Source organism: Equus caballus, chromosome 1, assembly GCF_041296265.1.
Source record: "Equus caballus isolate H_3958 breed thoroughbred chromosome 1, TB-T2T, whole genome shotgun sequence".
NCBI lineage: Eukaryota > Metazoa > Chordata > Mammalia > Perissodactyla > Equidae > Equus > Equus caballus.
Genome location: NC_091684.1, coordinates 102,888,414 through 102,913,895, shown reverse-complemented (window position 1 = coordinate 102,913,895; position 25,482 = coordinate 102,888,414). Strand labels below are relative to the sequence as shown.

The following is a 25,482-nucleotide window of genomic DNA, read 5'->3' as shown; positions in this document are numbered from 1 at the left end:
GTGGAGTTAAGTCTTCACATAGCCTCCAGCAGGTGAAGCTCTGTTCCTCTTCCCCTTACTAGACTGATAAGCTACTTAGGATTTAAATGTGTTCAGGGAAGTAAATCTTTACATACACATAACTTTGAGTATTGTTTCAACACAGCCCTCAATATTAGTTTTTAAATTGGGAGGTTAAGTAACCATCATAATTTGCATATTTTAAAATTAGCAAAATTTGTCTGAAATGCTCTCTTGGTAATTTCTTCAGAATATAAGCTCCTTGAGGGCAGGACTGTGCTCTGTCTCTTTTACTACAGTATCCTGACTGCCTTTCACATGGCGTGGCTTAGAGATGGTGCTCAGAAATACTGAATGAATGAATGAATGAATAAATGAATGTGTGAGGAAAATGAAGCCCAGTAGTGCTTTATGTCCCCGGTGTTCTATTTGTATGGTACTTTTAGCCATTTTAGCTTTTGAGAGTAGATTTGTTCTGAGATTTTATTTGGGATGCAACAGGTTTTTGGGTAAAAAAGGTTGCAATTTGTTCTTTATTTGAATTTAAAATTTGACAGTCCAATTTGCTAAAATGTGTTTCAGACCTGACCCTTGCCAGCAGTCTATTTTTTTAACTCTTTGCCAATCTGATAAGTGTTTTCGATTTTTTTTATGGCTAGTGATATTCATAAGTTTATTGGCTATTTTCATTTTTCCTTTTATGAGTTTTCTTTATGTCTTTTGCCCATTTTCCTATTAATCTGTTCCTTCATCTTCTTATTGATTTTAAGAGCTATTTTTATATGTTGAAGTTAATATGCTTTTGTCTGTTACATACGTTTCAAGTATTTTCATGTTTGATTATTCACTTTTAAATTTTATTTAAAGTTTCATTTTTGATATTAACTCTATAAATATTTATGTGGTTTCTGCCTTTGATGTTATACTTCTAAAGATTTCCCCCACTGTCAAGATCTGATATGCATGTAAATATATTTCATTCTGTATAGTTGCTCTGTCAGAATAATTTAGGGTCCTGTAATCCTCAGGTGATATCAGATCGAATTGGTGCCTCCTCCCCTCCTCTCTAAGGCCGTCTAAAGCCAACTGCCCCTCTGGCAGAGGGTTGGGTCCGGGGCTGGCGGCAGGCTGGTCTGGAGAGAAGATAGAAAGGCTCTACAACCGTGAAAAGTGGCTCAGAGCTTTTCTCCCTCTGGAAAGAGAATTGGGTTTGGAGGCAGGGCGTTTTCTCCTGGTGCCTTCATAAGAGACTGCCCACTAGCCAGCGGTTCTCTGAGGGCCTTCTAGCACTTTCATTGTGCCTGCTGTCCACCCACCATGTTGGGCTGGTAACCATTTTGCTCCAGCTGACTTGAGTGCCAGTGTGTATGCAAAAGCGTATAAAAGCAGCCAGAAAGAGGAATGACAAGCAGCCATTTTGACATAGAAGTGCTGGAGGAGACAGAGGAAAACGGGAACAAGTACAAACTAAAGAGTGTGTAAGGAGATTCCACTACAGCCCCAAAAGGCTTTCTTCAACTAAAAATAAATGGGATTTCCAAAGGAAAAATTCAGTGGATGAGTTGAAGGAATTCCAAGTGGAGGAAACACCATCCAACACAGCGGAAAACCACAAAGTGGTTTTAAAACTTTAAATAAAATCGTGAGGGAAAAGTTGAGAGACTTGGAGAACAGACGTAGGAGACCTAGTGTTCAGACAATGGAAACAGCAGAGGGAGAAAGAGGAGTGGATGGAGAAGAGGCGACAGTGAAACAACCATTTGTAGAAAGTGTCCTTGAATGAACAAAGACTTGGGTCTGACGGGGCTCATTGGGTTGTGATCAGGACTGATGAAAAAGAAACACAAACTGAAACAGATACACATTCTGGTAAAATCTCTGACTTCTAAGGGTGAGGATTAAAAGATTTCTAGAGTTGCCACATTATATTGTTTAAAATGTCCAGTTTTCGATAAAAATTTGAGACACACAAAGAAACAGGAAAGTGCGTCCCACACACATGAAAAGAGAGCAGTCAATACAAACTGTCTTTTAGGAAGCTGATGTTAAACTTCCTACACAAATACTTTAAATTAGCTATTATAAACATATTCAAAAATTCCAGATGAAAGAAAATGTAACTTACAATGGGAAAAGATTAATATCAGACTTTTCTTTCACAATTCTTGATTCTAGAACAAGAATTATATATATTATGGAATTATATGTATGGTGGAATTATATACACACACACACACACACAAACACACATATGCATGTACAGTCACGCATTGCTTCATGATGGGAATACGGTCTGAGAAATGCATTGTGAGGCAATTTCATCGTTGTGTGAACATCATAGAGTGTCCTTACACAAACCTAGATGGCATAGTCTAGGCACACCTAGGCTACACAGTACTAATCTTATGGGATCATAGTCATATATGTGGTCCATCATTGACTGAAACATCATTGTGCTGCATGGGACTGTGTATACACAGACATAGGTATTTTAAGGGTTTACGTCTTTTTATCTATATAGAATTGACTTTGATGCATTGACTGTGGAGAGATCTGAGTTTGCTCTTTTTCCTCCTAATTTACTCGTTGTCCTGAAGAATTTATTGAATAATCCACCACTTTCCCATCGATGTAAAAAGGTATGTTTATCTAGTGTTAAATATAAACATGCATATACTTATAGGTCAGACTTAAAACATTTTATTATTACATATTGAATATTTCATTATTATAATTATTTTGTATATATATGTGTATATATACACACAAAATAATTTATATAACATGGTATTTAAAGGGAGATGGCCATATGCAGAATGTAGTGCTCAACTTGTACAAGCATCCATGAGGTGGCCCAGGAATCATGATGTAATGAACACTTGTGTACCCACCATGGAGCTTCTGAAGTGGAACATTATTAATATCTTTGAAACCTCTTGTGTGTCCCTTCCTTATTGCATTCTCCTCTATGCTCAGAAATCACCACAACAAAAAGTGAATTTTGGGTCTCTGCTTCCTTTAACCACTTGAGTATGCATCCCAAAATGATATATTATGTGATGTTCTCCTATTCTGAATTTTATGTGAATGAAATCATACTGTGTCTATTCTGCTCAGTGTTATGGCTTAAAATTTCATCTCTGTTGATATATGAAGCTGAGATCATTGATTTTCACTGTTCTACTGTGTTGCAGGGTATAAATATACCACAATTTATTGATCCGTTCTACTGTTGATGGTTTCTTTTTATATACTATTAGATTTATTTTGCTTATATTTTATTTAGGAATTTTGCATTCATTTAAGAGTGAGATTGATATGTAATTTCTGTCTTCTACTGTTTTTTTTCTGGTTTTGTTATCAAGGTTATAATCTCATAAAATGAATTATTGGGTGTTCCTTCTTTTCTATTCTTTGAGTTTTTTTAAGATTGGAATTATTTACGCTTTGTTTTGTAGAGCTTACCTCTAAAACCTTCCGGATCTGTTGTTTTCTTCATGGGAAGAATGTTAAATACTGATTCTATTTCTTTAGTGGTTAAAGAACCATTGAGATTTTCCTTTTTTTTTCTTTTTTTAGAGTCAGTTTTGATTATTTAGAATTTTTCTTAAACTTTTCCATTTCTCTCAATATTTTAAAGATATTGGTGTAATTTTTTTTGCTTAAGTTCTGAGGTATGTTGTTTGGTTATGGTTCATTTTCCTCTCTCTGTCCTTGCCAGCATCATATCTCTACTGGAATACTATAGTGGCCTCACCAGTCTCCCTGCCCTCTGCCTCACTCCCCTTCCCGTGCGTTCTCCATAATAATACCTACACTTCTCTGCTTAATCTCCCTCCAGTGCTTCCTAAAGATAAACACTGACTTCTTGATTGCCTGACAGACTCTCTGGACTTCTCTCATATTCCGTGCTCCAGCTATACAGAGCTGGGCACCATTCATCCAGCTTGCCCTGTTCTCTCCAGTCTCCTAGTCTTTGTCCACGCTGTTCATTTTGCCATGTTCTAGAAGGCTCTGTTTCTCCGTCCTTCTCTCCATTTTCCTAACTCCTACTTGTTCTTTACATCTCAGCTTGGCAGCCATTGTCTCTATGTTGCATTCTATGACCCGTACTCCACCCTCCCCTGCCTTGTGCGTGTCCCTCTCATACGCTCCCTTAGCATCCTGTTCTTCGCTCTCTCGGAGAGCCCTTGTCACATGGCTTCAAATTGCCTATGAACTTGTGTGCCTCTCAGTCCACCCCAGTCCACAGTGAGCCCGCTGAGAGCGTGGGCTGTGTCTTGTTCAGTCTCTGATGGCAAGTGCATGCCTGCATATAGGAGGTACTCAATACGTGCTTGTATTAATGCTTAAATTAAATTAAAAACTGGTTTGTGGAACTTTGTGATAACAACAGTCATAGTATCACGCGTTGGTACAGCTTCTTACGTTTACAGAGCACCACCATGTGTGCCCTTATATGTCACAGCATTAATATTATTATTTTATTAAATAGTCACAGCGATTTGGGGGGGAATAAGGTTTTTAGCTCCATTTTATGAGTGGGGAAACTGAGCCTTTGAGAGCACAAACACACCATGTCGAAACACATGAGCTCCCTCCCTCATAAGCCGCCCCCCCCCCCCCCCCCCCCCCCGCCTTCCCTCTGTGGTGGCAGTAGAGGAAGAAATAGGTTAATGGTCCTCAACGTTGACTCTCTTCTTACGAACTCAATCTGTGTTTTTCTTTTAACGTTGAGCTTTGGGTGGCTGTATCCAAGGGCCCTTGGAGTCAGTGAGGGGGTCTCTATACTATTCTCTCTTGGGTCTGCTTTTGGTTTAAGAAATGCAAACTCTCTCGTTACAAGGACACCAAAGTAGCACTTTTTGACTGCTGGGTATTTTTCTGCTCAAGGGACTTTGTCTAAATTCATCCCAACATTGTTACTTTGGTATATGAAAAATACAGTAAAGAAACAAGATTACTGCCCCTTCGTCCTCTTGCCTGGTTTTCCTCCCGCCATGGGGATTTTCAAAGCTTGTTCAGCTCAGTCTCCCTGTTTTACAATGTGCTGAGTAGGACCTGGAGACATGAAGGGACGCGCTGAGAGCCACATAGTTTCTTGCGGAGGTGGGCTGGACCCCCAGGCTCCCAACTGCAAATCTGGCTCCCTTTCTAAACTTGAGCATCCATCACCCGTTATAACAGGTGTCCACTGTCTCCACGTTTGTCTAGTTTATGCATGTGATTTTCCACGGATCCGGTACCATTAGTAAAACTAAGCCTGTGTTTATTCAGGACTTAAAACTAAGTGACATTTTCATGTCAAACAAACATGGAATGGTATCATGATGTTTCAAGCATTCAAAAGAAGATTATTCTGTATATTATTAAGAACTTAAAAATTTTCCTTAAAACTATACCCACTTAAATCCATAAACCTGTATCATGCCCAACACCCTGCTTGGATCAAAGATTATAGTTTGCTTTCCTTTTTTTTTTTAAACAAAAGGTAATGTGTTTGTAATAGTTTCTCCTGCCGATTTCTGGTTCCAATATGACTTTGTTACTGTTGAGTTGCCAGAGGTTGATGTTAGCATCTTAATTTTATAAAAGCATCATCTTTAGTTTTCAAGAAGTCCTTAATATTTTATGCTAACCCCAATTGTTTTTTTGAAGTTTTTGGGAAATTAGACTGATGCCATTTTATACACATGGAGCAAAGACACCCGGCCTCTAAATCACTCTCTTCCTATCCATCTTGCTTGTTTAAAAATTCCGAGAGCCATGAGCATCCAAACAGCAAATTTGGCAGCTCCGCTGACGTGTTCGCACTGAAGACTTCCTGCCCCGCTAAGCTTAGAAAAACAAACCAGCTTATGATGAATATAAATGTTTTTCGGAGTGTGTGCAAACAGCACATTTCTGTCTTTTTCTTCTCTTGGAAGGAGGGCTGCATTTTGAAAGCCTGCATGATTTCAGCCACACAGACGAGCTGTTTCCTGAAAGAAATGAAGCTGTGGGGGTGAGAAGACCTTGAATAAACATGAATATAGCCCCGACATGGTTCTGGACTGTGTCAGGTTGGGTAGTGTCTCATTGCCAAATGGGGAAGAGCTGGTAATGCTTTTTTTCCCGCTACTGAGTTAATATAAATTCATGCATGAGGCAGATATGCAAATTTCCCTCCCGGTGTCCGAGGTTGGCAACAAAGACACCATGCCCGCGTAATTAATCGGTTGTCAGGTAATGGTGTTCTTTGCTAGCTGACTCCGTGCTGGTCCCATGAAGGCCTGGGCTGGGTTGGCCTGTGGCTCCCTGGGAGGCAGAGACTTTGGAACAAGCAGGGTGGAGCACTCGGCCCAGCCTGGCTGGAGTCGAGGGCTGTGGAGGCAGGCGGTAGGGGCCAAGGAGCAACGGGTCACACCGCTGCTGTAGGTAGAAGCAGACGACTCTGGAGCCTGCAGATCGCAGCCAGGTTCCTAGAGAGTGTAGACATTTCGAAAGCTCCAAGGAAAGCAGCAGGCTGCAACGAGTCAGTTTGGAAAATCAGAATAAGAACAGTGATTCGCCGAGGAGCCCTGACCCTCCTTGGCCTATCCCTTCCCCTTTTTCTGTATGACGCAGTGTGCTGCTAATCTGTTGTGTTCATTTTCTGCTTCCCCTAATTAGATCATAAGCTCCTTGGGAAAAGGGAGTCCTGTCTATTTTGTTGACTGCTGATTTCTCCATATCAAAAACAGCCTTGGCTCATAGTAGGTCCTTAAGAAACATATGTTGACTGAGTGTCTGAATAAACTCTATGAACCCCAAGAAGTCTTTGGACATGCCATACTTTTGAGATCCACCCCCCCCCCCCCAACTTTGGCAAAATAAAATGCTTATTCATACTTTATTGAAAAGGCGAAGATGCCTTTTCTCTGCCAGAGAGAGAGAAAATCATGAGTGTCAGTGGTGAGGAGGCCGTGGGAAAAGGCGTATTTCACTTTAGGATCAAAGTGCAGATTCCAGTGCTCAGATTGGTCCTGAGAGAGTGTTCTCGAACGCTGAATTCCTGTCTGGGAGTGGAGTGATGCCGGAGGAGAACTAAAGTGACCCCCCAGCAGACACCTCCCTTCTCCACGGCACTTTTCCGGGTAGTTCTCCATCTGAACCCCTGCTCTCCCCAGCGGCAGTTGCTCATGTTCTTCAAATAGACCGTCCTTCCTTCTCTGCTGGCTGCTTTGGTGGGAACAGCGCTCCCCTCCCCACTGAGACTAGACCAGGAGGAGGGGAGTGGGTGGGAGGAGGAGAGAGTAGGGCAGGGAGTTTGCAGTTTATTAAGATTGGAGATGACCATCCATCTAGTTTTTTTTCCATCACCAATAGGGCTCTGTTCTTGGATTACAATTTTCAGTTTTTTCCCTCCGAGGTATTTTAAGGTACAGTTATTTCCATGGGACGTTTTGCTAATTGAGGCTGTTTCCAACGGGTCAGCTTACTTCAAGGTCTTGAAAAATGGACTCTTAAATGAAATTTTTGAGGGGTGGGCTCCAGAGAAAGTGGATCTGTATTGTGTATATTGGCAGGGGAAGCCTCTTTCCTCTCCCCATTCAGAGTAATCGTTGGGTTTTTAAAGAAACCCTTGTGAAATGCCAGCACGTGATTCAGCCAGAGCGTTTTGGTCTTTTTGTGGCGGAGAGTGTATCCAGACATCAGTCATGCAGGGCGCTGTGGGGACGCAGGGGGCAACCTGTGTTGGTTTTTCTAGGAAAGAAAATCAATCGTTGAATGTCTCCTGTGCACAAAGCCCACTGCTGAGCGCCAAGGTTCCAAGATGAAGAGAAGTATTATGACTCCATCTTTAGTTTTCTCCTTTCGGGCAACAGAAAGGTGAATTCTGTTCCAGCAAGATCTTTTCTCCGATTGCTCTCGACCCTGCTTGCCAGTGCTGATTAAAGATGTGTGCGGTGTGCCTGTATGTGTGTGCGCATGTGTGAGAGGAGGGGGGAAGGGGAAGGAGAAAGAGAAAATTCGAGAGAGAATATGTGTTTAGTGGCAGAGGCTGGAGTAGTACCATGAATGACGTTTATTAGCTCTAAATTCCAGTTCGCTAAAGAGAGTCTGAATGTGATATATTTAAATTCAAGGAGACACCTTCCCTCTTGTGACAGCTCATTCTGATACATGCCCCCATAAGGCACACTGCACCTCACAGCTCTAGAGGGTTCCAGAAGGGGCAGCTGCTCGTATTTCTTTTGAAAATGTGACTCGGAGTGAAGCTGAAGTTTGAAACGACATGGTATTTTGGCTGAGGTGTACTCATTTATTCAAATGTTAAATCTTTCAACCCAGCAACATCAAGAGAACATATTAATTAGTTGACGGTAAATAGAGAAGACGAACCTTTAATCCCTAGAATTAATTTTTAAAAACTCAGAAAAAATGTGAAAACTCGTTTTCTTTCAGGCCACCCTTCTAACCCTGCCAGAGTAAATGTATTTTATATTTAATCGGGAAGTTTTGCGATCCATAAAACTTTGAAAAGTCTTGGAATGACGACATCCTACTTGAAAAACCAAAATGATCTGGAAGGTTTCTTTTTTAACCTTCGTTTGGAGTTCAGGAAACAAAATGCACGTTGTGCTTTTTGGAAGAAAATTGTGAATTTAAATAATATTGGTTAACTTGATTTTCCCTCGTGAGCTTTTGAAGGTGCAAACAGTAAAGTTATAAAGGCCATCTAGGCCAGGAGGAACAGCCCCAGAGACCCTCCAGAAAATGTATTTCCTGAAGACTGTTCCCAAAGCCTGGGGAATCTGTCTGCTCCTCCTGCAAGACACACTTCCAGACTCATCGATTATTCTCATTTAAAAGGACTTCCACCTGTAGGAGTGGCCCCAGCCTTCCATCCAGATGTGGAACTCTCCCCAACAGATCTTGGTTGCCATTAACAGCGGCTGGATTCTTGTGCATCAATATTCCTGAAGGTGCCCGTGAATGTCCTCTGCTGAGCCCTGAGGTCATGGGGCAGAGTCCGTCCAGAGTTGCTCAGTACTTGCCTTCTTAGCATTAGCTTTTGTCCCAACCTCTTAAGATCTGTTGGAACCTCAGTCCTTCCATCTAGCATCTTACTTCCATGTGTTGTTTGTGTCACTGTGGGTCTGAGGCGTCCGACAATGTATTTCTAACCCCTGGTGGCCATGATGGAGACCCCTGAAATGAGGAGCGTGTAATTGGGTGCATTCACCGTGGGCCTGGAGACAGCTTTTCTTGGCTGGGTGAAGGGCCCAGATCCCAGCTCTATTCCCACTCAAGGTCTGTGGCAGCGACAGGGAAGCAGATAGAGAACATGGTGTTCAAATTTGGGCTGACCCGAAGCATGGAGAGGACAATGCATATAGCGGGTGGTGTAGTCAGGATCCAAAAAAGAGTCTTGACAGGCTTGGAAAGATGGGCCAAATCTAAAGAGAGCATGGGTGGCGGAGAACAGTGTGGTCTGGCTCCCAGTCCAGAGCGCAGAGACGCAGCTTACCAGCAGCCTGTGGGAAGGAGACTTAGTGGCCTTCACTGAGCGCAAGTCTGCAGAGGTTAGTGGTTTGGTGTTTGGCTTGTGTTCGTGCTCTGAAGAGAGACGAATGTCCCACCTGCAGCGCTCAGACTGAGCCAGGAGAAGGGCTTAGACTGGCTTGTTGAGTTTCAATGGGAATCATATCGCATCTGTTTAACTGCTGACAGCTCAACTTTGGAGGCACATTGGGTCCTGTTCTCTATGACAGGAATCCTTCTCCCCTACTTCTCTCTCCTTCCATTATATCTGCCAAGCCTTCTGCCCAGTCTTGATGGGCATTCTCCATCCATTGCAGGACATAGACCAAGGCCTGGGACACTGAAATCTTGTCCTTGAATCCCGTGTTTACTTCCTTCTGCCAAGGTTCCCACTCAGAGTTTGTGGCAACGACAAGGATGCAGCTAAAGAACATGGTGCTCAAATTTGGGCTGACCTGAAGCATGGAGAGGACAATGCATATAGTGGGTGGTGTAGTCAGGATCCAAAAAGAGTCTTGACAGGCTTGGAATGATGGGCCAAATCTAAAGAGTGCATGGATGATGGGGAACAGCCAACATCAAAGCCTTCAGCTGGAGAGGGAGATGAAGACGCAGCTGCATCCCCGAGTCCCAGATTCCTAGCCCTCGGAGGGGACGTCTGGATTCCTCCTGACTGCATCCCTGGTGACTCGGCAGCTGTGGACAGTGGCTGGTGGGATGAAGCATTTTGGCAGCCTCTCTCCTAGACCTGGATCTGTGCCCTGGGAAGATCACATCCTTCCCGGTCCAAACTTCCTCCTCCTGCCTTCCCTTCGGCTCTTGCTACTTCAGGCCCCTGACCATTTTGGTCGCCCCTCCCATGAGGAGCTGTGTGCTGCAGAGTCCCCCTGACATTTAGGAAGTCAACTCTCAGCTGGGTGAGCATGTCAAATCCATGTTATTGCATGATGCTTTCTGAAGCCAAGAGTGAACCAGCCATTTCTCCCAAAGGAAGACCCAGTTTTTCTTAGATTTTTCCCCTGAGGGAGGTAGGGAAATGGCACAGAGGTGAGCCTGCACACAGCAGGAGGGGGTTAGTGTGTCCCTGGTAATATTACCTGGCCTCCTGTATCTTGGTTTCTTCGTGGGTGAGATGAGGCTGATGACACCCCCCCCTCCCAGGGTAGTTGTGAGGACAAAAATGAGACAGTTTCCACAAATCCTAGTTCACAGTACGTGCTCAATAAACTTGAATCTTCCTTTCCCTGCCCTCCCTTCAAAGGGCCTCTGCTGAATCTGTTGTGTCTGGCTAATGGAGATACTGCCATAGAAAGTTCTGCTCTGGGGGAGGGTTTGGGATTATGCTGCCTCTGCAGTTCCTTCCACCTCTACAGTTCTGTGACTCAGAGGTTTACCCTGTTCAGACTCTGGAATTCAACTGAGTCTGTGTCTGTGGAGGGAGGGAGGCTGGAGGAGGATGTGGAGAGGATGACAAGGGAAGGTGCTGTTGGCCAGGGTACCTCATACCTCAAGTGGGGAGCAATGGACCACCTCAGACTAGTTTGGTATCTATCAACTTGTTAGAATCTGGCAGACCCCTCTTTGCCTCGGGAAGGAGTGGGGTCCCCATCACTTAAGGTATTCAAAGAGGGGCTACAGGCCATCTGGCAGGATTGCTGAGGTAGATAGGCTGGATTAGATGACCGGGAAGGTCCCTCCCAGTGCTGGGCTTTCATAAGCAGGGGATGCCACAGTAGAGCTCTTCAACTTCTGACAACCGTGGTGGTGGGTGGTGACCTTGGTACGCCCTCGCTACTATGGACTTGGATTGCACTAGGGCTTTAGAAAAATCAACTCCCGAAGGATTAAAAATTTACTCGGGAGTAAGGATTTTAATAAAGAGAGATGAATGTCAAATCTTCATCGTGTATCAGTGACAAGGAAAGTGACATGGACATGGAGAGAATCTGGTCGAGCCCAGGGGACTTGTGATGCTGAGCTCCCACCGGAGAGTCGGGGTGGCCGAGGAGGCGGGCCCTGCTCCAAGTGGCTCAGGTGGTGCTGTCCACCGGTCTCGGTCCCACCACCCACACGCCAGGCCCTGGGGCAGGCGCCTACTCTGGGGAATGCAGACATGATGGAGACACTGTCCGCAGCCTTATGGAACTTTCTCCAAAAGGCTGCACCAAAATGGGCCTTGGAGGAGAGTCAGAAGTCTGGGATAGGAGTAAAATATAGGGCAAACATTCCTCATTTTACCCAGTCTGAATTTAAGCAGAGAAAAAAGGCTCATTGGAGCTTGGGAAATGTTTGTAGTTGTTTTTAATTGTATAAAAACGCGACGGACAAGTACTCTGATTAGAGAGAAGGGAGGTGGTGTTACCAAAGGAGACTTCAGCAGACTCATGTGGACCATGGGCCATCTTCTTGACACAAGCCAGACCCTCCGCCTGCAGTTTGGATCCCATTCCTCTTCCTTCTCAAGGCTTTACTCCTGTGGTTCTGTCTTCTGTCTCCTCCATCGTCTCCCTTACTCTGGATGATTCCCGTAACGGAGCATGCTCCAGCATCTCCTCTCTTTTACAATTCTACCTGCAGTTCCACATTCCTATCCACCTGTTGCCCATTCGGAATCTCCCTTCACAGTCTCTACTTCCTCTTCTCCCATTCACTCCTCAAACCATTAGTGTTGTCCCTGCTGCTTGACTGAGCTGCTCTTGTCAAGGTCAGCAATGACTTTCCTGTTGCCAGATCTAATGGACGCTTCTCGGGCCTCATCTTAGTCTTGTAGCAGCATTCAAGACAGTGGACCTCTCTGATGCTGAATCCTTCCATGACCCAATATATATCTTTTCTTCTTTATTCTACTCTAATTGATGGTCATTTTTAGTCTTTTTGGCTTCCTCCTTCTCTTACTCATTTCAAGTGTTAGCGTTATTGAGCGTTCCAGGTAAAGCCCTCTTGTCTGCCATTATCTTTCTCTTGGGAGGGTCCTGTCAGGTGCGATGTTTGTAAATATGTGTATTTACATGTAAATGTAAATGATGACTTCCAAATATCCATCTTCAGCCTTCTCAGATCGCCCTTCTGAGCTCCAGACCTGCCTAGGGAACAGCCAACTCAAGCTTTCCACACGGATGTCTCATAGACGTCTCAAGACTTCACTGTCCATTCTCTGCCTCTCCCCAGTAAATCTATTCCTGCCTCAGGGCTACCCATGTGGCCCACAGTGCTTTGAATCTACCAACTCTTCCTTTCTTATCCCTGTTTCATGCCAGGCTCTTCCTTGTCCACACGGGATCCAGCCGCACTGACCTCCTTTCTGTTCTGCAAACCCACTGACCTCCTTTCCACCTTGGAGCTTTTGGACCTGCTCGTCCTTGGCTGGGAGTGCTCATCCTGTGCTTTTTACGTGACTGGCTCCTTCTTACCTGTTAGGCATTAGCTTAAGTCTTACCTTCTCAAGGATGCCTTTGCTGACCATCTTGTCTGAAGTTAAACAACACTCCCCAACTTTATTCTCATATCACCCTATTTATTTCCTTTATAGTGCTTAGAACTTTAATTTTCTCGTTTGTGAATTTGTTTACTTATTTTATTATGTATCTTTTCCCACTAGAACGTAACCTCCATGAACATAGGGACCTTGTCTTTCTTGTTCCTCCTTGGATCCATAGCGCTTAGAGTGAGTCCAGATGTATGGTAGGTGCTCAATAAATGTGTTGAATGGATGGCCAACTAAATATAAGCATCGTACTAGGAGCCCCTGTATCTTCAGGGAGCTGTTTTAAGGTGGTGAGCCTACGCTGCTCCCAGCCTCCACTCTTCAGTAAATGGATCTATGTCTTTGTACACGGTCGCTCACGGGTTCCAGCCCTGGCTCCTGCTCTCTGGTGCTTGGCAAGTGTCTTAACACTCGCAGCCTTAGTTTACTCGTTTCTAAAATAAGGAGTTTGACCTAAATGACTTCTAAGGTCTTTTTAGGCATTTCAAGTTGTGGTTCTATGAAGTCTGAAGCCAATAGAGGCAAGTAACAACAACTAACTCTTATTGACTGTTTACTGGGCATTTTGGTAATCAGTTTACATGAATTCTCTTATGATAAAATCCATCATTTTCTTGCAGTTATATTAGATTTGCCGCAGCAGTTTACCTAGATGTGTTTTTCTTTGGTGAGAATAGTGGAACTTTTACACATACTCAGACTTCCTAGGAAACATACACAGAAATAAACTTTACTGTCCAATTTACCTCTTATTTTCACATAGGAGTTTTTATTCCCATCTCATTTTTTTAAAGCCTGATAAATACAATTTAAAGATTGGAACAACAGGTCACAAAGCAGAAGGTAATCAGCTGTAGTTATAATGAAGCCATAAGCATCTGCTGGTTTTTTTTTTTTTTTTTTCCCACGGTAATGAATGCTGAGCATTACAACTGGGAAGATTTTTTTTTTTACTTTTTCTGGTGTTTCCGTTGAGATCTATGGAATGGTGTTAAATGTGTGATAGTCTTGTTATCTCGGTGGGGTCTGTGGCATCAGCTCCCAGGTCACTTAGAAACAATCTCCAGCAGTCATTGGAGAGCTGGCCAGCTGGGTCTGATGGACATAGCTGCGCCCTTGCCTGGTCCTGGCAGATTCCCTACCAGGCTCTTCAGATCCTAGGTCTGCTCAGGCCCCGGGGGGACCCCACTGGCTTCTGGAGCAGAGTGTCTCCCACAGGAAGGCGGCATGACAGAGCAAACTTCCACGGAACACGGTGGACTGAACCCTGAGGTGACAGGCCCGTGTCAAGGGTGGCTTCACTCTTAACAGACAAAACTTTTACAGGCAATTTTCCTATTTTCCCATCTTCAGATAAGAGTGACCTGGCCTCAAGCAAGGTGTTCTGAAGGAGGCAAAGGAGTTGTGGGGCTGTGTGGCTGGGAATATTCGGTCATTCATGTGAAGGAAATTTAATAGGAAAATCTTGGGGGCTGGCCCCGTGGCCAAGTGGTTAAGTTTGCACGCTCCACTTTGGTGGCCTAGGGTTTCGTCGGTTCGGATCCTGGGCGCGAACATGGCACTGCTCGTCAGGCCATGCTGAGGTGGCGTCCTACATGCCACAACTAGAAGGACCCACAACTAAGATATACAACTATGTACCGGGGAGATTTGGGGAGAAGAAGAAGAAAAAAAGAAAAGAGCAAGATTGGCAACACATGTTGGCTCAGGGCCAGTCTTTCCCACCGAAAACGAGAAAGAAAAAACAGTCTAGTGCTAACCGAAACGTGGAATTATCTGTTCTCTGTGCCTTGACGAAGCTGTCGTCTATCAATCTCTCTTGTGAAAGTGCAGTGTTTAAACGGATGTTTTCGCTTTAACCAAAGTTCCCGCTGCAGTTTGGGAATGTGGCTGTTGGGGGAGCAGAGGGATGAGAGGGGTCCAGTTATTCCCACTCCTGTTTGCAGAGAGCGATTTCCTCAGAGTGACCCCTGTGTCTCTTGCTCTGTTTCTTGTGTACTCCTCCCCAAGGAGAGGGAGGGAGGTACCCTGTTGGGGGCATGGTCATTGATCCGTGTTTTCTGATCAGGTGGGGCTGAGTACTAGGGGTTCCATCTCCGCCCTCTCTTCTCTCCTTGAGCCAGCCAAGGCAGTGATTGGTAAACGCTCAGAATGCTCCAGATTCCCTTGATGAGCTCCCCGAGGATGGAGGTGGTGGCCAGTGATGATAGCAAGTCCATTGGGCCATTGTGTCCAAGCCAGATTCTCCAACAGATGGTGTCCTCCTTCCTAACACCCCTTGACCTCAACGACTGAGTCTCATGTCTAATGATTCAGATGCCAGCGTATGAGCTCTCCTTGAACCAAATGGAGTCTTTCTGCAAAACCCATGTTCATTTAACCTTGGATTTTTATATAAACATACAAAACATTATGAGAAAAAAGTCTCAAAGGAAATACACCAAAACGATTAAAAGTGGTTGTTATAAATTGAAAGGATTATGGTGATTTTTATTTTCTTTTGTGCTTATCTGTATCTCCTAAAATTTCTACAGTGAACATGCATTTCTGTTGTAGTTGGGAAAAAATAAGTTTGTCTTTCACTTTTTCACCAAACAAACCGACAAAAACAGAAAGAAAGAAAAAGAAGGAAAGAAAACCCTAGAAACAATGGATTTGCAACAAAACTTAAGCGAGTTAACTCCACTGTGGCTGGCTCGCTGGAGGTTGTGGGAGGGGGAGCCTGGTGTTGGAATAACCACTGCATGTGCCACTTTGGGGTGACCACTGTGACCTGGCCGAACGGTCCCTCACGTGAGGGCATGGCCCTTTTCTTGGTGCAGCCTGTTGTGGGTGGGTTCTCTTGGACTCACCCTTTTCAGAGACTGCCTGTCAGGGGGTTCTTACTGGGGCCTTCGTTGTAACCAAGCCGTCTTGCTTTTCAGATCACAGCAGAGAAGTCTCCTGGAGCCTATTTCCTTCCTGAGTTTGCGCTCTCCCCTCAGGGAAGTTTTCTGGAAGATACAACAGGCGAGCAGTTTCTCACCTATCGCTATGACGACCAGGTAACACCCTCTTCAAAGAGCCTACCTTTTGGCTTTGCCATTTGCTGATGGGCAGGAAACAGTTACTCAAAAATAACCTCAAAATAATCATATTTTCCCGTTTGTACAAGTAGTACGATAGACCCTCCACCCCGGAGGGGTCCCAGCCCCCTGGGGGCCCCGCTGGAGCACAATTTCATACGCCACGTGTGGTTCTTGCTCTGGTTGGGTCATTGACTTGACAGTCACTTTTTCTTATTTTCGTCCTAAATATATGACGGGTTTGTTCATTTTATCTGTCACCAAATTTATCATTCAATTCTGAGATTATCCAAAAGTCCTATTTTCTGATCAAGCATTCCTTTCTTTGCCTTCCTAGCTTTTACTTCACCAGCACCAAAATTATTATTTTTTTTCCAAGCCCATTTTCCAGAAAGGAACAAAGTAGGTGCGTGTCTCTGTGTGTGTGTGTGTATACACACTTGCATGGGTGTGCACGTGTGATGTGTTTGAATTGCTTCACGAAGGCTAATAGAGAACAAGGCTGTGCTTGGCTGCGATGTGGGAACTGGGGCTCAGGACTGCGATTCCTCAGCTCACGTCGATGCCTTCACAGCGTTAAACAGTATGTTTGTCTTTGAAATCACTCACAACTCGTTTGAAACAGAGAATGTCAACTTTGACAAATGCAGAGGTTTCTGGCTGACGGGTCTGAATTCATGGGGCAGCGGAACAAACTGGGGTGGGATTTAAGATGAGGGATTTTGTGGGTCTGGCAGACCTTGGCGCCTGAGGACCGAATGCAGATGAGGGACAGGGCAAGAATATCTTCTCATGGCACGTGATGGGGTGGAGGAAGGTGGCCCAGTGGCCGAGGTCTGCCGTGCTGTCCTCGTCTGTGTGGTTAAGGCCGGCGAGTTCTGGCTTGATTTGGGCATTACTAGGTAGGGGGTGAAAGACATTACTGAGAAGGAACAGCTCTGGGATAGTCAATCTGCCAACATGGGTACGATGTGACAACAGGGAGTGGGACCCAGCTCTGGGCCTGTCTGGAGCTGGGCACAATGCTGGAGATTAGTCTGGGAGGAGGATCAAAGTCCTAGGCACATACCAGGCAGATGAGGGATGGAGAAAGGAGCAGAAAGGGCAGGTGGAGATGTCTGTTGCCTGTATCCCAGCTTGGGCGGAGGCACCATTAATTTTGATCCTCCAGGCTGCTGAGTGAGCTGCGCTGGGTACATTTAGCTCTGGAGCCAAGGTTGGGGTGAGGGGCAGGCTGTGAACCCACGGACCCAGCTGTGGGCAGAGGGCCACCCAGGTAGTCAGGGGCAGGGTTGGTGTGAGACCAATGCTTTTTTCAAAAATTTTAACATTCAATCCCTTTTTCAAGTTACTTGAAAAGCGAGTGCATACATAATTATTGTGGGGCGCAGGGGTGGGCGGGAGACAATTCTCTCTTCGTGCGATGGAGCTCAGTTCATGCTTTCGACGGGCATTGGGACCTGGTGGACAGTTGGGTCTAAACCATCGTTAGGTCACTTTCTACCCTTCTCCCCAATGGATCTTTAGAGGGCCTCTGACTTATGGCTCCTTTTAACCGACAAGTCAATGATCTAACAGGTTTTCCTATGAGGACTCCAGAGAAACTAATTGAGAAGGCAGCGAAGGATAAAAGAGGGTGTGTGGAGATCAAGAGCGATGTATTTTTTAAAGAGTGGTTAATGCCTTCTCCAGGTTCTACAGATACATTCTATTTAATATGATAACAATGTAAAAGATGGAAAAAGAGGAAGACAAGCCCCTCTAATCTTCTCAAAAGGCCTAAAGCAGATCTTAAAAGCGTGTGGCGCCCTGTGGACGTTTTGTCCCGGGGCGCCGTGTTCCAGAGAGCCCGTGAGCAGCCTGTGAAAACATTGTGTGTTGCCCCGATGGTGTGTTTCCTTTAAGGGAAAGGAATAAGGTCAAACGGTATCAAGCCAATAACAGGGCCCACCCTGTGCTGCTGAAGGCGAAGACGACAGGCCTTTGTGCCAAACTCAGAGTGTCTCCCAAAGGAGCCTCCAGGATGGAGTCAGCTGGAGACGGTTGACCCGTCTCGCCAAGGCCTTGTTCTCTGTCCCCTCGATGCTGAGCGTGCAGACTGCCTTGTAATGTCAAGGAGCTGCTCAGGCGTGGGGGAAGGGTAGAACGAGTCAAGGGCCACCCAGCTTGGCAATCTCTTGTCCTGCAGCACAGGATAAAATGCTTCTCCCAATTAGTCAGACTGGAGTCAGCCTGCTTTGTGTTCAAGTTCAATTCTGACACTTTACTTGCTGTGTGACTTTGGACATGTTACTTCACTTCTCTGTGCCTCAGTTTCCTCATCTGTGAAATGGAGATATGAGATGTGGATGGTGGCTACCCCATGGAAATGTTTTAAGGATTAGAGGAGATAATTCATGTAAGTCCCCGTGTACATGGCCTGTGCTTATATAAGCATTTACTCTAGCTATTGTTATTACTAGTGATATTATTGGCAAAGACTCAGTTGAGAGAATTTCAGATATCCTTATGCTAAAGGAAAGGAAGCAGCATATTCTCCATTTACATCAGGGGACCTCCCACAATATTTTATTTTTTTCTTTAAAGATTGGCACCTGAGCTAACAACTGTTGCCAATCTTCTTTTTTTTTTCTTTCTGCTTTTTCTCCCCCAAGTCCCCCTGAGTACATCCTTGTATATTTTAGTTGTGGGTCCTTCTAGCTGTGTGCACAATATTTTAAATTGATTTTTTATTGAGGCACAACATGCATACAGTAAAGTGCACAGGGATCTGAAGTTAAGAGCTTGATGTAGTTTTAGGTATCTTTCTACCTGTGTAACCACCCCCCAGATCAAGAAATTGAACATTTCAGCACCCTAGGCAGCTCCTCGTGCCCCCCAGCAGTCAATAGCCCCCAGCCGAGAAGTGATCCCACTCCTATCACACTATAGATTAGCTTTGTTTTTTATTCTTAATTTTGTATAAGTGGAGTCCTACAGCACCTCCTCATTTGTGTCTGGCTTCTTTCACACATCATTATGTCTGAGAGATTCAACCAAGTCGTTGGATCCAACATCATTTCGGGTTTAATGTCGTTCAGTTGCACTCTACGGAACAAATTATCTCATGCTGGAATGAATTGCAGCATACTGGGTGGCGTGCAACATTGCTCCTGTACAGAAATTCCCAGGTTGTCCCTAAAACGTTTTCAGGGTAGTCCCTCCAAAGATTCTGTACCTGGCGTGTGGTGGGGGCAGTTTTCCAGGGCAGCCTTGTTGCCCCCCGGCAGCTGTTGGCATTCGATGGCCAGAAGGAGGTGCGGCTCTGTGTGAGCTGCCACCCAGGGCCGCTCTGTGCTCTCACGTGGCTCAAGTACCTACCTGTGGGGTTGGCAGACATACTGCCCTGCTGTCACAGAGGCCTGAGGCCAGCATGACAAAGTGCTTGTGCTCTTGAGGCTGTAGTCGGGGACTGATGTTGCTGGGGCAGGACTGGGTTCAGTAGGATTTTCCTACCTGTAAAATGCTCATTTGATAAGATGGGGAGCCAGCGGATGGTGTGTGGGTCTTGGCTGTCTTCAACAACCCTCATAGGACTTTTTAAAGTATTTTATCCCGGCATATTTCCACGAAGGCCTTTCGGTCACTTTTCAAATGTCTCCTGGATTAGGTGTCTGGAAAACTAATAACCCAGAGGCCATGAAGTGCAGCTGTGGTGCAGGCTGTGTGCAGCGAGTCGCGTAGAAGGCACACTATGGATTCTGCACGGAGCTGAAGCTGCTGCCAGTGGGGACGGCGGTTCTGAAGCCTGCGGGGTGGGTAACAGTGCGATTTGGTGCCCACAGGACTGGTCAGGCAGCCTTTGTCCTGTTTCTGCCACCGATTGGCTTGTAATTTAACAAAGTGATTCGACGTCTTTGGACCTCCGATTCTTTGTTTCTGTTTTGAAAAACAAAGTGACTGGATTTCATAACCGGAACTTCTTCCCCTCTAGAATAGTCTATTTTTCAAAACTACAAATAGAATATTCTACACTGCAGAGTGTTAATTGGATCATTCTGATTATCAAGGCAGGCTTGCCAGCGATAGAGTAAACTATTGCTTCCAGAATCATAGAATTTTACAGCTGATGGAGACTTTGGCTCAAATGCCTCATTTTACAAGTAAACAGAGACTCTGCAAATGACTTACTCAAGGACGCCCAGATGGTTATTTGAAAAACCTGAGACTGTTACCCTCCAGACCTCAGGCTCCCCAACTCTGTACATCTGCGACTCTCAGAAGAATCGCTTAGAAAATTATCTCCTTTCCTAAGAATCCTGATTCCACTGTTCCAATGGGTAGAGCTGTGGAGACCTTATAGACCAAAGGACATGATTTAACAGTCGTAAGTTGTTTCATCAGCTCATTCTTAACACCTTCAGGAATTTGCACTTACTATGTTGATAGCGTTTATAATTATTATCACAATAGGAATGACAACTTTTTCAAACTCTGGGCGAAACATGGCAGCTGAAATTAAAATGGCACTGACTTCCCATTTAGTGAGCGTATCCTTGGAATGGAAGCTTTGTAACATTGTTAGTTTGGGACGACTTGCTAAGGAGCTTGTGGTCGAACGACTTGTTAGCCAGCCAGCCTCTGGGGTAGGTTCTTGTTTTATTCCTCGTGCTGGTTTGGAGTTTTGTCCTGCAGAGACCTGTTCACAGGCAACAGCTAAAGGTCGGTTCTAGGATGCAGAGTCTTAAGTTCCACAGTCTGTTCTCCCGTTGCTGACTAAGGCAGTTCGGAGAGCTGCTCGGTCACTCTCTGCCTCCATCTCCTTCTGGGTCTTTCCATCATTACCTCCAACTGGCTGCAGCTTTCTTCTTGGGGCCTCGTATGTTGTTATGGGGACTGATTTCAAAGTCTGTCCCCAGCTTAGTGTCTCTCGGTTGGAAATCATTTCTTTTTCTAAAATGGTAGGGACATTCTTTGTTTTGCACAAATATTCCTTTGTTTTTGTGTTTTTATTTTTTAGCATTTGTCAGGCGCAGGAAACGGTGCAAGGCGTGTCTTCCCAGACTTTGTGGATTTGCTATAAAATGCTTCCTGCTCACTTGGCAGCCACGGTGGGACAAAGAGGGCTAAGCACACTTAGAAATTAGTGCCCACGTACATTTCTCTATGGTCCGTGGATTGCCTTTGTCTGTGTATGTGTTAGTGCAATGTCTACCTTGCTACCTTACGCTATGAGGCATCGAAAGGCAGAAGAAAACGTTAATAACTTGGATTCCGGCATGCAGGACAAGGCTGGCTGTTGGGTTAGGGGTGGGTTCTGACATTCCTAAAATTAACCTGGGGTGCATTTTGGTGTAAGCTCGCAGCCATTTGGAAAAGAACCATCTTGATTTCGTGTCACGCAGGTACTTTTATACCTGTTTGGACCCACCGTCCCTTTTCCCCGTAACCTTCTCTCTCCCCTGTAGACTCTGGGTAAAGAGCCCCTGACTAATTTGACAATTGTTTTGTTTCTTTCTACCCACATTTAAGTGGATTCAAGAATTTTTTCAAATTAAACGTGCTGTTGCCTGTACTCTGATCTACCCTTGTTTTGGGGGACCACTTGAGTTTCACTGCTTTTCCTAGTCATATTAACTCTTAAAAAAATCTCACCTCTATAAACAAATACATGATAAAGAGAACAGATTAGTGGTTACCAGGGGCGAAGGGGATCGGGGGTGGGCATAGGGGTAAAGGGGCACATATATATGGTGACTGACAAATAATAATGTACAACTGAAATTTCACAATGTTATAAACTATTATGACCTCAATAAAAAAAAATGTGACTTCTACTATCTCCTCCCCCGCCTCTTCTCCTGAGACAGGCATCCTTTTTAAGAATTTCCGTTACTTTCCTGAAGTCAAATCCAGATTCTGGTGTGAATCGTTCCATATTTGTAAAATTCTGTGTAAAATCCTAAGGCATTATGACATCATCAGTGGAGTGGTCGTGGACGCTCCTTCTTCTTTCCTTGCTTGCCATTGACTGCCTATTTGTATGACTTCTCGTTTCAGAACACCTCTCCAGTTTGTCTTTTCTTTGCTGTTTCCATGGCCAGGGAGGCGGAGGGCTAGATGTGTGGCCCTGACAGGCGTCTGGAATGGTGACATGTCGGAGTTGGAAGGGAGCTTAGGGATTCTGTTTTGTCAGGTGAGGAGCCTGAGCCCCAGAGAGGAACAGTGTCTTACCCAAGATCACACAGCCAGGCGGTAGCAAAGCCAAGTGCCTGCTCTTTGCCCTTAAACTCAGTTAAGACATTCTTACATCTAATCTGCGGGAAGGAAAAGTATGAGAGAAATGTTTGAATGAAGTTTTAATACTAATAGTAACAATAACATATTAATAATGAAGTCTTGGTGTCGTCTTATTTCCAAACTTCTTTTAAATGTCTTTTTTCTTACACTGTTATGACAAACCTAATTTTCCTTTTCCTTTTTTAACATTTATGCATTCTTTCTAAGGAGGAGAAATCTGTTGTGAGTACATCTTTCTCAAAGCAACTTCTTCCGAACTTTTCATGAATGTCTTGGCCGGGAACTTCGTTGTGGTTAAACTGTTGGCAGACCTCAGGAATATTACTTGACGTTTCCAAGTTATTTATGTAATAGTTTTCAACTTGGGAAGTGTATACCAACTTCTGAAATTTCTAGTGAAGGAAGATGGACATAGCCCCTGGATCTATAGGGTCTTATCGTCTTCTTCACTGATGAGAATGAGCTGCTGCCATATTCTCTGCATGGGAGAGTTTCCGTGTTGTTTCTGGCTGGTGTGTATAGTGTTTTTAAGCAGCAAGCCATTTGAGTTTGAATAGTTCATTCCTTTGTTAGTGAGTAATCTTGGTCAGATGTAGTTATGCTCCTTAAATATTCCAAAGATTTAGCGATCTAATGAGAAAGTGGGCTCCTAGACGGTCGGGAGAAGACAAGAACACATTAACCGGAATAACTTGTCCTCTAGTCCTAGTTCAGGCGCATAACACATACGTGAACTTTGCGCATACAACAGGACGTGCTGTTCTGGTCGACTTTGGCACATGTGCTCTCTGAATTTCATTATTATTGAGCTTTGTGCAAATCAGCTTTTTCTCAAGCATAGAAGAATTGGATTGGTTAATGGAGATTCAATATCCAGCTTTTGAACTATGCAGACATTTTCGTTTTCTTAATGCTGTCTTCCTAGACTCATTTTTGGGGTACTGTGTAATTTTTTTAAATTACTTTCGTCATATGGGTTAATTGGTGGGTACAGGGTGTTGAAGTTCAAGACAGTCCCAAACACAGCTTCCTCTGCAAGTCCCTCTCTGCAGCCCAGAGTGCAGACAGACGGGTCCCTTCCTGACAAGGCCCTTGCTGCCTGTGTCCAGACGGCCCTTCTCTCTGAGATTAGCCAGTCTCTGCTCAGAGATGCCCCACGTCTTCAAGCACTTGGAGCCACTCTACTGTGTCATCTTCACTCCTTGGATGAAAGCAAGCAAGTGGCTCTCCTCTCAGCCATCTCCTCTCTTCTCTGCTACTGACTATGTATTTCTCTTAAGTGAATGCCGGGGCTTGTATTCTGTTGTGATCTGTCCTCTGCAGGTGTAGCCAAGGGAAAGTCTCTGCTATCTTGGGAAAATGAGGGCTTGGCACAGGGAACCAGACTCGCAGACTTGCTGTGAGGATGGAGGGCTGGATGGAAGCATCTTATTTCTTTCTCTTGTTAAGGAGTCAAGCAGAGATCAAGAGAGCTACCAAACAAAGGTGAGTTGACTTGCTCGCCAGGCGAGAGAGCGCCATGTCAGGCGAGAAAAGACTTCGCTGATTCTCTCCAAGCCGAAATTGGAAGGCCTGGCCGTAGAGGCAATAATGGAATTTATTCCCTATCATGAGGGATTTTTAAGCACTATATTTTGATTGTCTTTTTTGGAGTTTGGAAACGTTTCCTTTGGTTGGGCCAATTCTGACCAACATCACGGAAATGCAGGCATGGCTGGTAAAGAGTTTCGTGACGGGTTAAGGCTGTGTGAGACTCCGATCTTTCTGTGGACCCTTAGGTCTGCTCGTGCTTGGGGCTTTATCACTCTGGACTGCGTTTTCTTGGCTCTGGACTTTGGGGAGCTGAGGCCTTCTTGAGGGCTCTTCAGATGGTGGGAAAGTGGCTCTGCCATGGGGATACCTGGGGACAGGTGGAGAATTATCTTGAGGGTGTCTATTGTGTTATTCTCTATATTTAGTTACCTTTTATAACACTCTTAGTATAAGTCTCATGAAAACTTTTGTAGGGTGGCCAACTGCCCCATTTTTCTTGGGACTGAGATCGTCCGGGCAACCTGGGATGGTTGGTCACCCAGCTGGACTTTTCTGTTCACTCTTGGGCTGGAGTTACCAAAAGAGATCAAAGCCCTGAGGTGGGGGTGCTGCTGGCTACTGTGCTTGGTGCGATGCTCCAATGGCAAGTGGGGGACAGGTGTGTAGCTGTTAGGGCTGCCCCGCTTGGACATTCTCTCAGCATTGCCTTCCAGTGAATTTCCAGACCTGGTTTTATTAATGAAGCCATGTGTCCTTTCATGTCGCTCTTCTCCAACTACAGCCTTTGCACAAGTTGTCCCAGTTGCTTGGAGCATCCCCTTTTGCTTCTTATACCCTCTTCGCCTCCCCTGCTCTCTCTGTCGGACCCTTGTTTATCCTTCAGCTCAATTATTACTTCCTCAGGGATGTCCCCTGATACCATCCTCACCTTCACTTTCCATCCAGCGAGGTTAGGCTTGCTTGCTTCCCTCCTTCCTTTAGCATCCTGGAAATTTTTTTCTTAGAGCATTTTCTGCCTCCTAAGCAGACTTCACGGGTGGCTGGGGGAGGGAGTGAGGAAAGAGAAGAAGATGGGTGTGGTGTGAGAGGACACTGGGTCAGTCTGAATTTCTAGTGTTGGTCTGGGTGACTTCTTTACCCAAACAGCAAACCCCATGGGGGTGCTGCATCATGCACTGTTTCAGGAAAACGCAATCCAGGATCTGAGGTTTGGAGCACTTTCTGTTGAGCCTCGTGACCCAGGGTTGGCAGTGACAGCCCAGGATGGTGACTGAAGGCCTTTAACATCTCCTCTTCCCAGAAACCATATCAGCGACGTTCATCATTCTGCGCAGGCACACATGCACAATTGTTTTGGACTGGTTTCCACTTCTAAAAGTTAATACGTGGCTGCCTACGTGAATACATTGGAGTTACGTGGGAATTCATGTACATAATATAACATACAGCCTGTCTTCCCAGAGCTGGATTTAACTAGTTAAGTACTTTCTCCATCAAGTCTCCCCTCATCTGCTTCGAGGTTCGCACATTAATTCCCTCTCCTCTGTTCCCAGCACAGGGGTTATTTCCTCCCTTGACTCTTCCACGAGGCTCTCAGCCCCTCCCTCAAAGGCA

The 25,482-nt window shown here is 45.0% G+C and overlaps 1 protein-coding gene across 5 annotated transcripts in view; it reads left to right on the top strand.

The window, feature by feature from the left end:
- The window catches only part of SH3GL3 (SH3 domain containing GRB2 like 3, endophilin A3), a 320,477-nt gene that overhangs the window by 28,741 nt on the left and 266,254 nt on the right, over positions 1-25,482 (top strand). For all 5 annotated transcript variants that reach the window (XR_011424088.1, XM_070230150.1, XM_023649368.2 and 2 more), the window contains exon 3: positions 15,916-16,035. Coding sequence is in view for 4 of the 5 variants with exons in the window: in XM_070230150.1 (XP_070086251.1) it covers positions 15,916-16,035 (120 nt within the window). In the remaining variant the exon portion in view is untranslated. The remainder of the gene's footprint in view (positions 1-15,915; positions 16,036-25,482) is intronic.